Source organism: Cucumis melo, chromosome 3 (assembly GCF_025177605.1).
Source record: "Cucumis melo cultivar AY chromosome 3, USDA_Cmelo_AY_1.0, whole genome shotgun sequence".
NCBI lineage: Eukaryota > Viridiplantae > Streptophyta > Magnoliopsida > Cucurbitales > Cucurbitaceae > Cucumis > Cucumis melo.
In genome coordinates, this window is record NC_066859.1 from 9,811,388 (window position 1) to 9,827,614 (window position 16,227).

General features: G+C 30.4%; 1 protein-coding gene and 1 long non-coding RNA gene across 2 annotated transcripts; both read left to right on the plus strand.

The window, feature by feature from the left end:
- The first annotated feature begins 1,289 nt into the window (after positions 1-1,289).
- On the plus strand, positions 1,290-6,163 carry LOC103488723 (xyloglucan endotransglucosylase/hydrolase 2-like). Its single transcript, XM_008447578.3, has 3 exons — positions 1,290-1,776; positions 5,312-5,505; positions 5,600-6,163. Exons 1-3 carry the CDS (start codon positions 1,498-1,500, stop codon positions 5,988-5,990), a joined length of 864 nt encoding a protein of 287 aa, XP_008445800.2. The 5' UTR covers positions 1,290-1,497; the 3' UTR covers positions 5,991-6,163.
- An 8,084-nt stretch (positions 6,164-14,247) lies between these two features.
- LOC103488702 (uncharacterized) lies at positions 14,248-15,988 on the plus strand. Its single transcript, XR_537538.3, has 3 exons — positions 14,248-14,582; positions 15,495-15,618; positions 15,700-15,988. It is a non-coding gene; the product is annotated as an uncharacterized LOC103488702 (long non-coding RNA).
- Positions 15,989-16,227: the final 239 nt, after the last annotated feature.

Consider the following 16,227-nt stretch of genomic DNA (forward strand, 5'->3'; position numbering starts at 1 on the left):
CTTATCAAATAATGCTTAGCATCAATATATTACTAACAGGAGAATGATAAAAAATGATAAAAAAGAAAAACTATTTATTATGGTAAAATCAAATGCAATAATTTTTTGTTTTTAATCGATTTTTATCCTAAAATGTAAATAGTTCCTAATTTTTTATTAGTTTTAGAAAAGATTCCTTAGTAATATAACACTTAAAAAGTAGAATACGTAATAAAGAAAACTCAGATAGATTGTTTGTAAACTTCATTTAAAAAAAAAAAAAAAAAAAAAAAACTAAATTCTCAGTGTATTGACCATTTAGCTTAGCTTAATTTCTTAAATAATACTCTCTCTTCGTTTAAGTTGAATGGAATGAATTTGGCTGTAGCTATTAAGTTTAATTTTGTTAATCAATAATCTAAAATCCGATGCCAAACTCAAAGTATTTAGTTTGTAAAGATTTAAATCCATTTTCTCTCTAATTAATATTACTTATTGAGTTTTATACCTACCTAAAACTCACAAGTCAGGAGTGATTATTTTTTTTTTTATCTCCAATTAATATTGATCTTCATTTGTTGAATTGTTTTCTTGCTTTTTGGTCAATCAATAATTTTAGAGTTTATTTATTTATTTATTTTTAATTACCTACTCTTCTGTTTTAGGAGAGTTAAAAATTCAAATGAAGAAGTGAACAATGGGGGATTACAATTTTAGGGACAATAATTAAATATATAGCAATACTTTTAAAAAATTACAAATATAACACTAGTGATAGACTTCTATCTTTACTAGATGCTTATAGTTTATCAGTGATATACCAATGTTTGCAATGTTCTATTACTAGTAGACTTTTGTTATTGACAAACTCTAGATAAATTTTACTATATTTACAAAAAAGAAAAAATTTAAATGTTGATATATATGTTTATACTTTCAACTTAATTATTATCTTTGCAATTATTCCTGGTAATATTTATAGGTTAGTAATTAAAATTTGAAATTTGGATAAGAATTTAAAATGTTAATTAGAAAAAAATAATGGTTATAGATAGAAATAGAGAGAAAATAGTTGGAGAAATTAATATTTGAAATGGAATATTGAAACTTTAAATTCAAAATAGTGAGTAGAAAAAGAAATAAGAGGAAGAAGAAGAAGAGAAGAAATAAAAGAAAAGAATAATATAAATGGGAAAGTGTGTATATTGTATAGTACTAAAGAGAAAGTTAAAAGCAAAATTAGGAGGTGAGAAGTGAGAGAAGGTAATTTATAAGGTGAGTGAGCGATCAGAGATTACAGATGTGGCAGCTCCCTTCACGCGTCCCTCACACCTTCTTTCATTACACACTCTCTCTCTCTCTCTCTCTCTCTCTCTCTCTCTCTCTCTCTCTCTCTCTCTCTCTCTCTCTCTCTCTCTCTCTATCTATCTATATATATATATATATATCCCTTCATTTCTTTCTTCTCAATACACAATATTTAATTTCTCCGTCTCCTAGGCGTGGAGTTCCGGCGACATGGGCGGTGGCTCAGCAGTGAAGTGGTTGGCATTTTGGTGGCTGGGGGTCTGTAGTAGTAGTCGTTTTGTTTATGGGGGAAACTTTTATGAGGATTTTGAGATAAGTTGGGGTGGAGATAGAGCTAAGATTTTTAATTCCGGTGCCCTTCTTTCTCTTTCTTTAGATAACCTTTCTGGCTCTGGTTTTCACTCTAAAAAAACCTACCTTTTTGGCCGGATTGATATGCAGCTCAAGCTTGTCGCGGGTAACTCCGCCGGTACCGTCACCGCCTACTATGTATGTACTCTCACTACTCTCTTCTTTCTTTCTTTCTTTCTTTCTTTCTTTCTTTCTTTCTTTCTTAACAAACCAACAATATTCAATACCTTCTCTCTTTCCCTTTCCTTTTCTATACTTTTTTTTAAATGCCTATTATTTTACTTTCTCTCTATCTCTGTTTACTGGTCAATTTAAATAAATTTTACGAATGAAAATTGATTTTAAATTCTGTTTTATACTTTCAGTTTTTCAAAACTCGATTTTAGTTAATGAATAACTAAATATGGGCGTATGAGTACTTTGATGTGAGCATGAAAAACTGAAACATCCAATATGCGAGAAAAGATTTAAATACTATATATTATCTTTGGACTTGGACACATTTATATATATTAGAATGATGAGAAATGATTATAAAATATAGTCAAATTTAAATCTATCACTAATAAATAATAATATTTTTTATTATGGACAGCGATTATAATCACTGATAAAGTTAATAGTGAAATTTTATTATACTTTATAAATAATTTAAATAATTTTATTATTTACAATAATTTTTTTAATATTTAAATCAGTAATGTGTGGTTATGCATAAAGATTAAAATAGTTCAATTTTAATTTCCTTTATTTCACACTTACATGATTTTTTAACATTAATTTATTGTTAATCTTAAACTTTAATTTATTGTTAATCTTTTTTGTTTGTTAGTGTTTAATTTAAAATTTAAGAATATATTTACTCCATGGTATTTCTTTTCCAAGAAAGTCATTATCATTTATTTAATACATTTGAATAGAAATACTTAAAGTTGAATATTTAAAAGTACAGATGTCCCAAAATTAAACTAATAAAGTATCTATAGCATATGATCAAACTAATATATTTTAGGAATAGTTGCAAATGTAGTACTTATATTTAAAATAATCAAGTATATAGTAATATTTTAAAAAAATTGCAAATATGGCAAAATTTGTCAAAATCTATCGATGATAGGAGTCTATCATTGATAGACCATGAGCAAATGTTGGTCTATCATTGATAAACCATAAGAGTCTATCAACGATAAAATAGATTTTGCTACATTTGCAAGTTTTTAAAAATATTGTTACATAGTTAATAATTATTCTAAAAATTGCTATCCATTCTAATTACCCTATATTTTAACCTGAGATAAAACAAAATGATTAAGTTTGAGCTGTTGCGAGGTAGTTAAAAATGATTAAGTTTGAGCAGTTGGGAGGTAGTTAATATATAGTAAAGACAAATAAAACCATATGATACAGTTTGAAGGAAAAAATACAATTTATTTAAAAATAGTATATGTAAGGAAACAACACTTAAAAATGGCAAAATGAATGAATTAATTATACTTTTAAGACAAAATCAAATTTATTAAAATTTGTACAGTAAAACTATTTACAGAACTTTAAATCAGTTTTACTTTTGCTAAAATAAATAATTATTATTTTTAAGTTTAATTTAATAGCATTTTGTTTAAGGAAACTTTCGTAAATGTAACAAAATACCAAATTATTTACAGCCCGTGTAACAAAGCTTAACAATTTTTTAAATATTTCAGGTTTGCTCTTCCATATTTTTTCTCTTTCTCGCGATGAAATCGTTTTCCTCCTGCGATTTCTTTCATCGTCCTCCTTTTTTCCTCTTTTTTTTTCTGCGATTTCTTTCCATCATCTTTCTTATTTTTCAATTTTTTATTTATGTCGTTTATTCTATCTTCCTTATTTTCCTCTTTCGATTTCTTTCCATCGTCTTTCTACTTTTCCTTTTCTTTTTTTCTTTTTCTCTTTTTTTACGTCGTTACATTTGGTTAACTAAATCTAAACGATTGTGTACAAAAAAAATAGCAAAATCTAAAAGATCGTGTATAAAGAATTTTGAAAAAAAATCATTTAAATTGGAGTAGCTAAATGTAAACAATCGTTTAAAAATGTAAATGATCGTGTAAAAAAATAAAGATTGTGTATAGAAAATCTTGAAAAAAAATCATTTAGATTGGAGTAACTAAATGTAAATGATCGTTAAAAAAAGTAAATGGTCGTGTAAAAAAAAATAAAAGATCGTGTATAAAGAATATTGAAAAAAAAATCATTTGGATTGGAGTAGCCAAATGTAAAGGATCTTGTAAAAAAAGTAAACAACCGTGTAAAAAAAATAAATAATCGTTTAGAGAAATCTAAACGATCGTGTACCAAAAAAATTTAAAAAATCGTAAACTAAATTTTGAAAAAAAACTTTCAGATTTGGGGACCTAAATCTAAATGATCATATAACCAAATTAAACGATCGTGTAAAAAAAAAATTGTGTATAAAGAATCTTGAAAAAAAATAATTTGGATTGGAGTAGCCAAATATAAACAATCGTGTAAAAAAAATAAACAATCGTGTAGAAAAAATCATTTTTTGTTTAAAAAAATCTGAACAATCGTGTACTAAAAGAATTAAACAAATCGTGTACAAAATTTTGAAAAAGAAAATCATTTAGCAATCAAATCTAAACGGTGTAACTAAATTTAAACGTAACCAAATTAAATGATGGTGGAACAAAATTAAACATGGAATTAAAAAGATAAATTGTAGTCATATCTAAACAATCGCGTACAAGACAATAACAAAATCTAAACAATCGCAAGTCTATTATGCGCGTGTTGTTGACGGCGTAGTTGACGGAATATTTTTAGTATTTTATACGATGAGCCTCTAAGCTTTTTTCGTTTTCAGAATTGTTCTATATATTATAAATATTTTACCACTTTTTTATATTTTTGAAAATGTCCTTTTGTTTAAATCATTTTACTTTTAAGAATATTCATAAAATAACTAGACTATAATAAGTACTTTTTTCATTTTCTTTCTTTCTTTTTTTTTTCAATTATTTTCCAAAGTATATCATATAAAGTTGTATGCTAACTCAAAGAAAAACTCAATTGTTCTTAAATCGGCTTGAAAAATTATTAGTATTCTTAGGGATTAAATCTATTTTATTTTGTTTATTTATTTATGATTATTATTAGTTTAAAAGTTACCTTTCGTTTTTATAATTAATTAACAAAATAAATAGAATATTTACTAAATTTAGCAAATTTTAAATTTTATTATTAATAAACTGATGAACCGATCCATTAATAGAAGAATCTATCATTGTCTATTAATGAAAGAATCTGAAATTTTGTTATATTTTATAAATATTTTCAATAATTTTATCATTTTACAAGGATCTTTTTCTTAAAACTGAATTATGAATACGTCCACTAATTACGGTATGTTAACACTAAAATAAAAACCAGTGAATAAAAAAAAATCAGTAGGGAAATGACAAATGAAGGAGAGTCGAAGCTAGTAAACAACTAGAAGTGTTGATGTGATTAGGTTAAATCATATAGCTAGGTGGAACTGTTGATTCACAAGCCATTGTGACTTTTTAGGGATTCTTTTGTCTAAAAAAGTGATGAAATGATAAGATAGGAAAAATAGTGAATTGATTGGGTGTGATATTAATAACCTACATTTGTATTTGTTTGTGTTGGGTAGTTGTCGTCGGAAGGGCCAAGGCATGATGAAATTGACTTTGAATTTTTGGGAAACTTAAGTGGTGACCCATACATTGTTCATACAAATGTGTTCACTCAAGGAAAGGGAAACAGGGAACAACAATTCTACCTTTGGTTTGATCCCACCAAAAACTTCCACACTTACTCTATCATTTGGAACCCCCAACAAATTGTGTAAGCTCAAACTCTCCCACAGTACACTTTTACATTTCTTTTCTTTTATTTCTAACTCAAATAGTTATTGAATGATGATTGTTGTATTGGTCAGATTGTTAGTGGACAACTATCCAATAAGAGAATTCAGAAACACAGAGGCAATGGGCGTACCTTTTCCCAACACACAACCCATGAGAATCTACTCTTCTCTTTGGAATGCAGACGACTGGGCCACTCGTGGCGGACTCATTAAAACCGACTGGACCCACTCTCCTTTCACCGCATATTACCGCAACTTTAACTTCAACACTATCACCAACCCGGCTGACTACTCCTCCAAATCCTCCTCCGCTGCCTCTCCCCACACTACCTACCAACTGGATGCATTCGGTCGGCGCCGCCTCCGCTGGGTCCAAAAGTACTTCATGATCTACAATTATTGTACGGATCTCAAGCGCTTCCCTCAAGGCCTTCCTCCTGAATGCAATCACCACCATTACTAATTTCCCTAATTAATTACAGATTTATTTCTTTCCTTTTTCTATTGTAATTTGTCTTTGTGGGTCAGGTCTATGAACCTTCATGCTCCTTCCCTCTTTTTCATGTACAAAATGTTTCCCTCTGTTTTTCTCTACTTATATATATATATATATCGAATAAAAGTTTTGTTACCTAAGTGCTCGACACAAAAGGACCTCAGACATGATTTATATATTTAATTTTAGATGAAAAGTCACGAAGAAAGAAAAGTTTTGGGATAAGATTTTCCTGATTTTTACATTATTGAATTGATAGCGAATGAGCTTTCTTATACAAGATAAATCCCTGTTTTTGGATTTAAAAAAACAATAAATTATAAATAATACCCATTTTGAGTGCAACAACAAATGGCAGCAGCTTATAGGATGGAAAACAACCAACAATTAACAGAATACAAATTTCAGACAATTTATTTCCATTTTCTTATATTTTGATGATTAAGCTCCTACATGACAATAGTGTTGGTCCCGTATAGCAACTCTAGAGGGACTAAATAGGGTTTAATTAAACTTTTTAACAAATAAGCCTAAATTAAATTAATAAAATAATTTTTAAATTAAATAAATAAACTTTAGCTAAATTATATTAAGTAACAAGATTGATAAACAATATGTAATAGAGTATGCAATCAAACAACTAACGAGAATATGTAACTAAAATTAAATGCAAAAATAATTAGGAAAGAGTTAGAGAAGAAGAGACCATAATTTTATAGTGGTTCGGTCAAACTTGACCTACATCCACTTTCCCAACCACCTCTTTGGATTTTGATTGAAAACCTTCTTTTGACTCTTTTTATGGATTAGAGTCGAAACGCTACTTACTTCTTTTTCGGGTTTAAGACACTAAGAATTTTGGTTTCTGTTGACAGTTTTTCTCTCGTAATGCAAAAAAAAAAAAAAAAAAAAAAAAAGTGGACAAAGATATGATGTGCCGACGTAACTTTAGAGGTTTGTAAAAGTTGTTTGTTCTTCAGGTGTGCAATTTGTGAAAGTTGAGATGGATGGTAACAAACTGGCAATATTTTTCTTTTCTCCCTCGATTTAACTTTAGAGGTTTACAGAGCTCATAGAGACCGACAACTTGTGGTGTTGGAATATAAGTGAGAATAAATTTAATAGTTCATAGGCCAAGTTGATAGTGTCAATCAAGTGAAGCAGTAGTGGAAATTATTAACACATATGATCTAACTGTAGCAATTTTCTTCTCTAATGCAGTGTTTGAATAAGTTAAACAAAGGAAGAATTTTAGAAATAATTTGGAGTTGCTTCTCTCCAATTTAGTACTTCTCTTAGTTGTTAGGTAAACTATTGGGTTCTGATCACAGGGTAGGATACAAACAGCTGGACGAACTTCACGATGTTGTACCAGGTCTTCCATTTATTCTTCTTCAGTGATCTCTTTGTTGATGCCTCTCAAAATCTTGTGAATGCATTGCTAAAGGTAAGAGCTTGTGTAACGTCTAGCATTATTATCATTTTTTTAATCTCTTTAAGAAAATTTTTAATTACCGAACCAGTGCTTTCCTTCCTTTTAGCTTGGTGAAGACCAGGTCATTATTGCATTTGACAGTGGACTCATGAGGTGAGAATTTGATAAGTAGATGCAATCCTATCTTGATCCACATTTAGATGAGCATGTATTATAGCTCGCTTGTTTATATGTTATTTTCGTTAGTCTGGTAGGTATATTGCCCAATAGAGTAATTCAACCAATTGCAGAACACTTTGACTACCCTGTGGAGCGTATTGGTAAGATAATTTTCCGTTTTGGTTAATATTAAGTAACCAACTTGTATTCATTTTATCAATGAATTGAAGACATGAGTTTTTTTTTACTGTTAATTCAACATATCATTTGAGCTTTTTTTTGGTCCGCAAGACTTAATTAGCTACTTTTCTTTAGTTTGTTTTAAAATTCATAACATTTTAACAATGATCTCGTGATACTAGAGGTGCAACTGTAGTTGTGCTTGTTACTGTTGTGATACTAGTAGGATTGTTCAGCTTGCAACGCTATGGCACTGATAGAGTTGGTTGGCTCTTTGCTCTAGTTGTTCTCTGGTTTCTTTTAATTGGAGGTATAGACATGTTCAACATCTGGGAATATGATAAAACCATTCTAAGAGCCTTTTCGCCTATGTATATTATTCGCTATTTTAGAAGGCGAGGGATGGATGGTTAGACGTCCCTCGGAGGTGTGTTGCTAAGCATAATAGGTATTTTTACTACCATTCGAACTGTGGTTAAGAAATTAAACTGTTTTGATAGCTATGTGAGCAATCGTCCCATGTGTTCTCTCTTATTCTTTTGATAACTATGTGAGCAACCATCCACTAATTCTTAAAGTATGTAGTAAGCTTTCAATGGCTACAAGAAAAGTGACTTTCCATGACACTTCTAAAGAAAAAAAATTGAGAGGAGAGAAGAAATAATTGTCATAATATGTGAAAATGCGCTTTTCTGGCTGGAAAAGACGTTTTCGAATATTGTTTTCCGTGACAATTATTTGGTGTCATAAAAGGGTATAGGATTTATTAATATAATTTATTAAAATAAAAAAACCCTAATTTTATTAAAAATAGAAATCCCTAATTTCTTTCATCTTCCGCCCGTCCACGATTCTATCCCTCGTACTTCCATTCTTCCGCACGACAGACCATTCCGCCGCCGATGTCGACCAGCCGAATCCTTCACCGCGATGCCGACCAGCTGAATCCTTCACCGCAACGTCGATGCTCGACAGACCATTCTTCCACCGATGCGCGACAGACCACTCTTCCGTCGGTCTTCCTTCACCGCTCTATGTTGTTGAAGTGTGTTGTTGATCATGAAGTGTTGTTGAAATGTGTTGTTGATAAAAAAGTGTTGTTGAAGTGTGTTGATGTGTGTTGTTGATGTTGAAGTGTGTATGTAATTTACCTAAGTATGTGCTCTATGTTGTTGAAGTGTGTTGTTCATGTGTGTTGTTGATAAAATAGTGTTGTTGATGTGTGTTATTGATAAAATAGTGTTGTTGAAGTGTGTTGTTGATAATGAAGTGTTGTTGATAAAAAAGTGTTGTTGAAGTGTGTTGTTGATGTTGAAGTGTGTATGTAATTTACCTAAGTATGTGCGCTATGTTGTTGAAGTGTGTTGTTGATAAAATAGTGTTGTTGATAAAATAGTGTTGTTGAAGTGTGTTGTTCATCATGAAGTGTTGTTGAAGTGTATTGTTGATAAAAAAGTGTTCTTGAAGTGTGTTGTTGATGTTCAAGTGTGTATGTAATTTAGCTAAGTATGTGCTCTATGTTGTCCAAGTGTGTTGTTGAAGTGTGTTGTTGATAAAAGTTAGTTGTTGAAGAAATGTTGTTCATCATGAAGTGTTGTTGAAGTGTGTTGTTGATAAAAAAGTGTTGTTGAAATGTGTTGTTGATTATGAAGTGTTGTTAAAGTGTTTTGTTGATCATGAAGTGTTGTTGAAGTGTGTATGTAATTTATCTTAGTTTGTGAAATGAATTTAGCTAAGCTTAGAAGTTATTATTCTTGAAGTGTATATGTGATCTATGTTGTTGAAGTGTGTTGTTCGTCATGAAGTGAATGTGATGTGTTTATTTGGGTGAATGAGTCTTGTTGAATCATTTTTTCCCTTCTCTTATCTTATTAGGTTTTGCCACAATCCATTGGAGCAATGAAGCCATATATACGCCAATTCATTGATGTATAGGCTTTTTTTTAGGTTTGCTAGGATTTTTTTTTTGTTTAAATGTAGTTATTTAAATAGTTTGTTCGTACCAAAACACATTTGTACCAACAATTAAAGTAATATTAGAAAGTGTGTTTCTTTCTATTAAAGCGTGCATTGTTTTTCCATATGTGATTGGATTGGAAACCCATGCTTTGGGTTTGAAAATTCCAACCTTGCCACAAGTGATCATGGGATAAACTTCGTTCAAAATAGAGGTATGTGTAGTCGTTGGTGTAGGGGACTGAGTATGCAGAAGAGAAGAAGGTCGAGAGGGAGAGATGGGTTGATTTTTGGGAGATGAAAAGGTCGAATTAAGGTGAGTTTAATGGGTCTTGATCGTGGGTTGTGGATGGTGATAATGGGTTTGAAGGTCTATTTAAATGATTCTGATTTTGTGTTAAGTGATAACTATCAATGGATTAGGCTGAAAGTATTGGAATGGGTTGGGGATTTAGGATGGCAAGGGACGGAGAGATGGATGGTATCGGGGAAGTGGGGTGGGTCGAGCATAAAGGTTGGACTGCCTGAAATAAGGGGAATTCGTGGAAATAGCAAATATGGGGATAGAAAAAAGAAAAATGGCAAGTTGTTATATTATTTTGATTTATGACAAAAATAACTGTCATAAATATTTTTTTCACTTTTTTAGCTCGAAATTAGCTCCATGGATGACAATTGTGCATATACAAATACAGTGTATTTGTTGAGATCAAAAAATCAAACAAAATATCACATATCTAGAATATAGTGTATTTGTAAACATACCCACTTTTTTTTATTTATGGCAAAACTAACTACCATAAATATTTTCTTACTTTTTTTGTCATGAAATTACCCGTCAACGGATGATAATTGCCCATATACAAATACAGTGTATTTGTTGAGATAAAAAAATCAAACAAAATATCACATATCTAGAATACAGTATATTTGTAAACACACCCACTTATGATAATTATTAACTAAATCAAAATATTATTATATTGGTTCAACAATCCTTAAACATATGTCATTAGTTTCAACATCCCCTAATTATCACGATAAAAATCAACAAATTAACGAAAAATAACTTCAAATATTCAATTTTTTATTTTTCGAATTATAGATTCAAAATTGAATCCCTCCCTAAAATCATGACAAAATAATGAAATAATTAATTATTAGGATGAATATTAAGAAATAATCGAAAAAGAATTTCAAAGATTCAATTTTTTACGAACATCGTAACAATCCCTCCCTAAAATCATGTCAAATATAATGCAATAATTATCATAAATTAGTTAAGTTTAAATTCAAAATTCAATTCCTCCCTAAAATCATGTCAAATGCAATGCAATAATTAATTATTAGGATAAAAATTAACTAATTAAGAAAAACTAAATTAAAAGATTCAATTGGAAGCAACGGTGGAAAGGGGATGTGATATGTTGTTTGTACTATATTAAAAAATTATCTTTGTACTATATGTGATATGTCCCATTTATTATTTAAAAAATTAACTGAAAAAAAGTTTGTACTATATTTTCAAATAGAAAAACACTAGTCAAGAAGAACATCGAAAACAGATGCAGAGCATGTTAGAACCCGGGACAAATTTTAAGAAGAAAATTTGAGGACGGGGTATTTTTTATATACCTGCAGAAAATGTGAGAATAAGGGACAAATTATAAGAATAACTCACCGATTTGAAAACGAACAGAAGGTTGAAGACGAAACAAACGTTTGAATACCTGAACGAAGGCTGATGGAAAGCGATCTTAAAAATCACCGAAGCGGAGGAAAGAATGAAGATGGCCGCACGAACGAAAGTTTGAAGCAACGAAGATGCTAATCAAAGATTTGAAGCAACAAAGATGCTAAAGGAATAAATATATGAAGGTAGAGCGAGATGACACAAATAAATTCTAGGGTTTTCAAAAGTGGAGAAGTAAATGCAGAAGATGTGAAGTGGTTGCATGCAGAAGATGTGATATGTTGCAGAATATATTTATTTTCTTGGGGGGGGGGGGAATTAGAATATTCAAGTGTGGGCGCATAGTTGTATTAATTATAGGGTATTTGTGATATTTGTTACAATTGTATTTAGAAATCACATTTGTCAATTAGGTAGGGGCATTTAAGGCATTGTTCTCCCATTTATTATTCAAAAATTAATTGTTTTGCTATTTTGTCAATTTAAAAATAAAATTATCATTTATCCAAAGTAAACCTCTAATTTTGCTATTCTTCTTGTCAGCTCCTGAAATAATGTGAAAAATGAAAACTCATTTTCATTAAATTTGACATGCGTTGAGATATGTATATTCTGCCACTTTTTGATAAACACTTGAAGACTTTATGAATTGGGCTTGGTCCAAGATACACACATTTTTTAGAGTGATAAGTGAACTTATTTGCCTCATATGGTCGTAGGCACGAGACTCAAGCACACTCAAAGATCTTTAACTCAGAGAAATTCAACTTTTCATGAAATAATGTCTCAATCGGAGATAAGCCTTTTAATGTAGATGTGGGCTTGCCATTTATTAAAATCATGACAATTAAAACAAGGGATCCCACCAATGATTCAAGGTTATATTAGCCTACAAGAAAGTCAATTCAATTTCAAGAACGTGTCTATGTTTCCTTTTAACTTTACCATTCTAAGCACATGTATATGGGGAAGAAAATTGACAGCTAATTCCCAAATTTAGACATAAATGCTCTATTTTTTTGTATTCTCCACCTTTGCTAGATTGAAAAATTTTAATAGATTCATTGAATTGATTTTTTTGACATAAGTAACAAAGGGTTGAAAAGCCTCAACTGCTGTACTTTTCTATTTGAGAGGATAAATCCAAGTATATCTGCTGTAATCATCCATAAACAATATATAATATATAAAACCATCAGTAGACTATAAAGGGATTAGTCCTCATAAATCATAATATATAATTTCAAACGATTCCTCTGTATGAGATTGAGAGATAGGAAAAAAGAAGATTGATTATGAGATTTCCCAAATTGGCATGAATAGCCGAAATCAATTTCACTAGTGTGATTAACTAACAGACTACATCCTTTCACTATGGAGTTCAAAATTTTAAAAGAGAGTGTTCTAATTTCTTGTGCCAGATAACTTTAGATATAACAACATTAATATTGACATGATTGGTTCCTCCGGTTAAGACAAAGGTTGATGTACCTTTATTTTGGTGTATGATGAACTGTTGTTTAGTATTGTTGCTATAACCCAGTCCTGCTTCTGTCTTTACACTGACACTCTCAAGGTGAAAGAGTCCATCCATAAGAGTTCCCCTCAACAATATTTCCATTTTGTGTGCATTAACAGATGGAAGTATCTTATAGGATGGGAAACAACGACAAACAATTAACAGAAGATAAATTTTAGACAATTCATTTCAATTTCTTGATATTTTGATATGATTCAGCTCCAATGTGGCAATAGTAGCTGATTGATCTGCTTTGTCAAGTTGTGAGATACCTCTAAGAATATGACCTCTTTCAAAAAAAAAAAAAAAAAACAAACAAACAAAAGATTGTATAACAATATGGTCACATTTAAGATAAAGAATGATAATTTGGTCACGTTTGATTGTTTGACAATATGGTCAAAATGAAAACTATTTAATAAAGAAATAGTTTGGGTCCAATTAGTTCAAGTATCACAATCATATATCATGCATATTATATATATGTGTGTGTTTGCATATAGACTCCAAGTATTATATAAAACGAGCTATGTTTTTTGTTTCAAATTCTTTAGTTAAGTGTTTAAGTGTCGATTCTATTTAAATTTCTGCTGAATAGTCAAAAGTTTGAGAGAGTGTTTTTAGTTATAATTGGAATCTGAGAGAGATTTACACGTGATTGTAATTTTCACATAGTAGATTTTTTTGGTCCATTATTTTTTTTCTAATTTGGAGTTTTTTTTTTACCTTAATTGTAATACTTCTAATTTTACTGCTTTCTTTTGATTTTTTTTATTTATATATTTTCTGGCTTATTTCTAAAGGCAAGTTGGGAGATTTTACCCAACAATTATAATAAAATCATATTAACATTCTAAACCTTTGTATGGATTATTGGTACAAAAATGTTCGACCAAGGAGAAGAGATCATCAAATTCTATTATAAGCGAAAGCGACTCATCACTTGTACTTTAAAATTATTTTGAATTTATAAAAAAGTACGAAAAACATAAACAGATTCTAATCGTGCATGTTGTAATACAGAGAAGAATTTCAAAGCTAGAGAGAAAAGGTTGCCTTTTAAGATAAATCTTTGATCTTCTCCAATTCCTTGTTTGATCACGATCTCAGCAACACTTCTTTGAGAGCCTCCTGGAATATTAGTTAAACAAGAAGTATTTTAGGGTCTGTTTGGCCCCCGTTTCTGGAATCAAGTGGGCTTGGATGGGCTTGGTATTAAATGCCAAGCCCATAATTGGCCTACAGTCTGAAAGCAAGGGATTAACAAACGGGGTAAATTAGGGGTTCAATGTTTTTACAAAATTAAAGAAGAAAAAAACCTCTCCTCTTTCTTCCAATCTCTCATCATCTCTCTCCCCATCTCTTCTTCATGTTTTCATTCAAACCCCAGCCTCTTGATCTCCTTTATGTCCTTTCATCTCCTAGCCTCTTCATCTCCTCTACGTCTCTTCATCTCCTCATTTTTCTCTTCTTTCGTCAAGAATCTTTCGGCGGAGGTCTCTTTTTCTTTTTCTCATACAAAAAAGCAACAGTAAGAGATGCTCTTTTAGCAGCCGAAATCAGATTCCAGTAGAGGAAAATTGAATCCTGGCGAAGAAAAGACAGATTTATGTGCAGGTCTATGCTAACCTTCGTAATGCTTTTTTTTTTTTTGGTAATTTTTTAATGCTTTCTTTGTTCTAATTTTTTTTTGTTATGTATTGCTTTGTTCCATTTTTTTTTGTTTGTTCTATCTTTTCTATTTTGTATACATTTTTTTGTTGTAAGGTTCTTTTTGTATGTATTTTTTCCTGTTCTGCATGCATTTCTTTATTGTAAGGTTTTTTTCTATGTTTTTCTGTAATGCATGCATTTCTTGTTGTAAGGTTCCTTTTTCCTTTGTTTTTTTTTTTTTTGTAATGCATGCATCTTTTTTGTTGTAAGGTTTTTTTTCTGTGTTTTGTTTTTCTGTTCTGTATTGCAAGATGAACTTTTTGTTTTTTTTTTTTAATTTTTTATTACTTTTCTAAATCAAAGTTTGTAAATAATTTATATAGTTCTTAGTTTGTGTAGTCATAGAAGTGGAAGTTTATTATGGGCAACACCCGTTCAAATCTCATTACCAGTTCTGTTAGGAATTCAAATTTCGGTTTAGTACTAAAACTATCATATTAAAAGAATCCTTGGCATTGGCATTAATTATTGAGACCATCTTTCAAAGGTGACGAGTTAACTTGGATGCTCATGAATATATTAAAAAAAAGAAAGTGATGTATCGTTCATACTATAACTCTCCGTGGCAGTGTTTTGTATGTGTTAGATAATCTGGACATTGCTTCAATTCTCTGATTCTCGCTTACTTTCTTATTATTATTGAAAAAGTTATTTCTTATAAGAAAAAAACAAGTTGGAATTAGAGTTACTATTGTTTTTAATTCATTTTTTTAGCGCGGCATGCCTAGATGTTGTCCTTAGCTCAAATTTCATTGAGTAGTTTGAACTAGGATATGATATCCATGCGTTGTGAATTTGTTATGAACCATGCATCAGGTGAGAAAAGTGGATATGCTTGATGGAGTTTTCATTACCCAATCTGAAAAGTGAAGGATGAGTTAGTTTTAGATGGAAATGATATTGAACTTGTGTGTCGCGGTCTTGTGCTCTTATTAACTAGGTTTGTCTTCATCACACTCACATACAAAGTTTGTTGCACACTCAAATCATTCAGCTTATTCTTCTTTGCCTTATTTTGCAGAAATGTCATGTCAAGAACAAGGATATACGAAAGTTCCTTGATGGTATCTATGTCAGTGAGAAGGAAACCATAGTTGGAGCAGATGAGTGATTAGTACAATTGTAGGTTATATTTGCACTTAGTTTCAAGAGTTTGTTCTCTTTCTGAAATTTTTTTGTTTTTTTTCATGACTAATAGCTTAATTTTGTGGTGTTTCTTTTTGTGTCCATCCTTTGAAAGTAAATTACAGTTTTGTTTTATGACAATTTTTAGTTAATGCACAAAAACAATGCTTAGTAAATCCCTTTTTCACTTGATTTCCGCTTACGAGTCTAATAATAATGATCTTAGATTCTTCATGTGTGCATTACATTAACATTATATCGATCTTGAATTCTTGGTTATGTGAAGCTTAGATGCTCATTAACTGTTTATTTTAAAACATCAAGCTTCAAATTTTATTACTCTTCTAAATTAAAGTTTGTAAATCATTTGCAATTGTGGTGTTGATGATTAAGCTTTAGAACATTTTGGTTATTTGTTTGTTTT

Excerpts from the sequence above, each read along its gene's own strand:
- LOC103488723 (XM_008447578.3), top strand. The coding sequence starts at position 1,498 with ATGGGCGGTGGCTCAGCAGTGAAGTGGTTGGCATTTTGGTGGCTGGGG. Across the intron at positions 1,777-5,311 it reads GTACCGTCACCGCCTACTAT|TTGTCGTCGGAAGGGCCAAG; the intron begins GTATGTACTCTC and ends TGTGTTGGGTAG. Across the intron at positions 5,506-5,599 it reads TGGAACCCCCAACAAATTGT|ATTGTTAGTGGACAACTATC; the intron begins GTAAGCTCAAAC and ends TGTATTGGTCAG.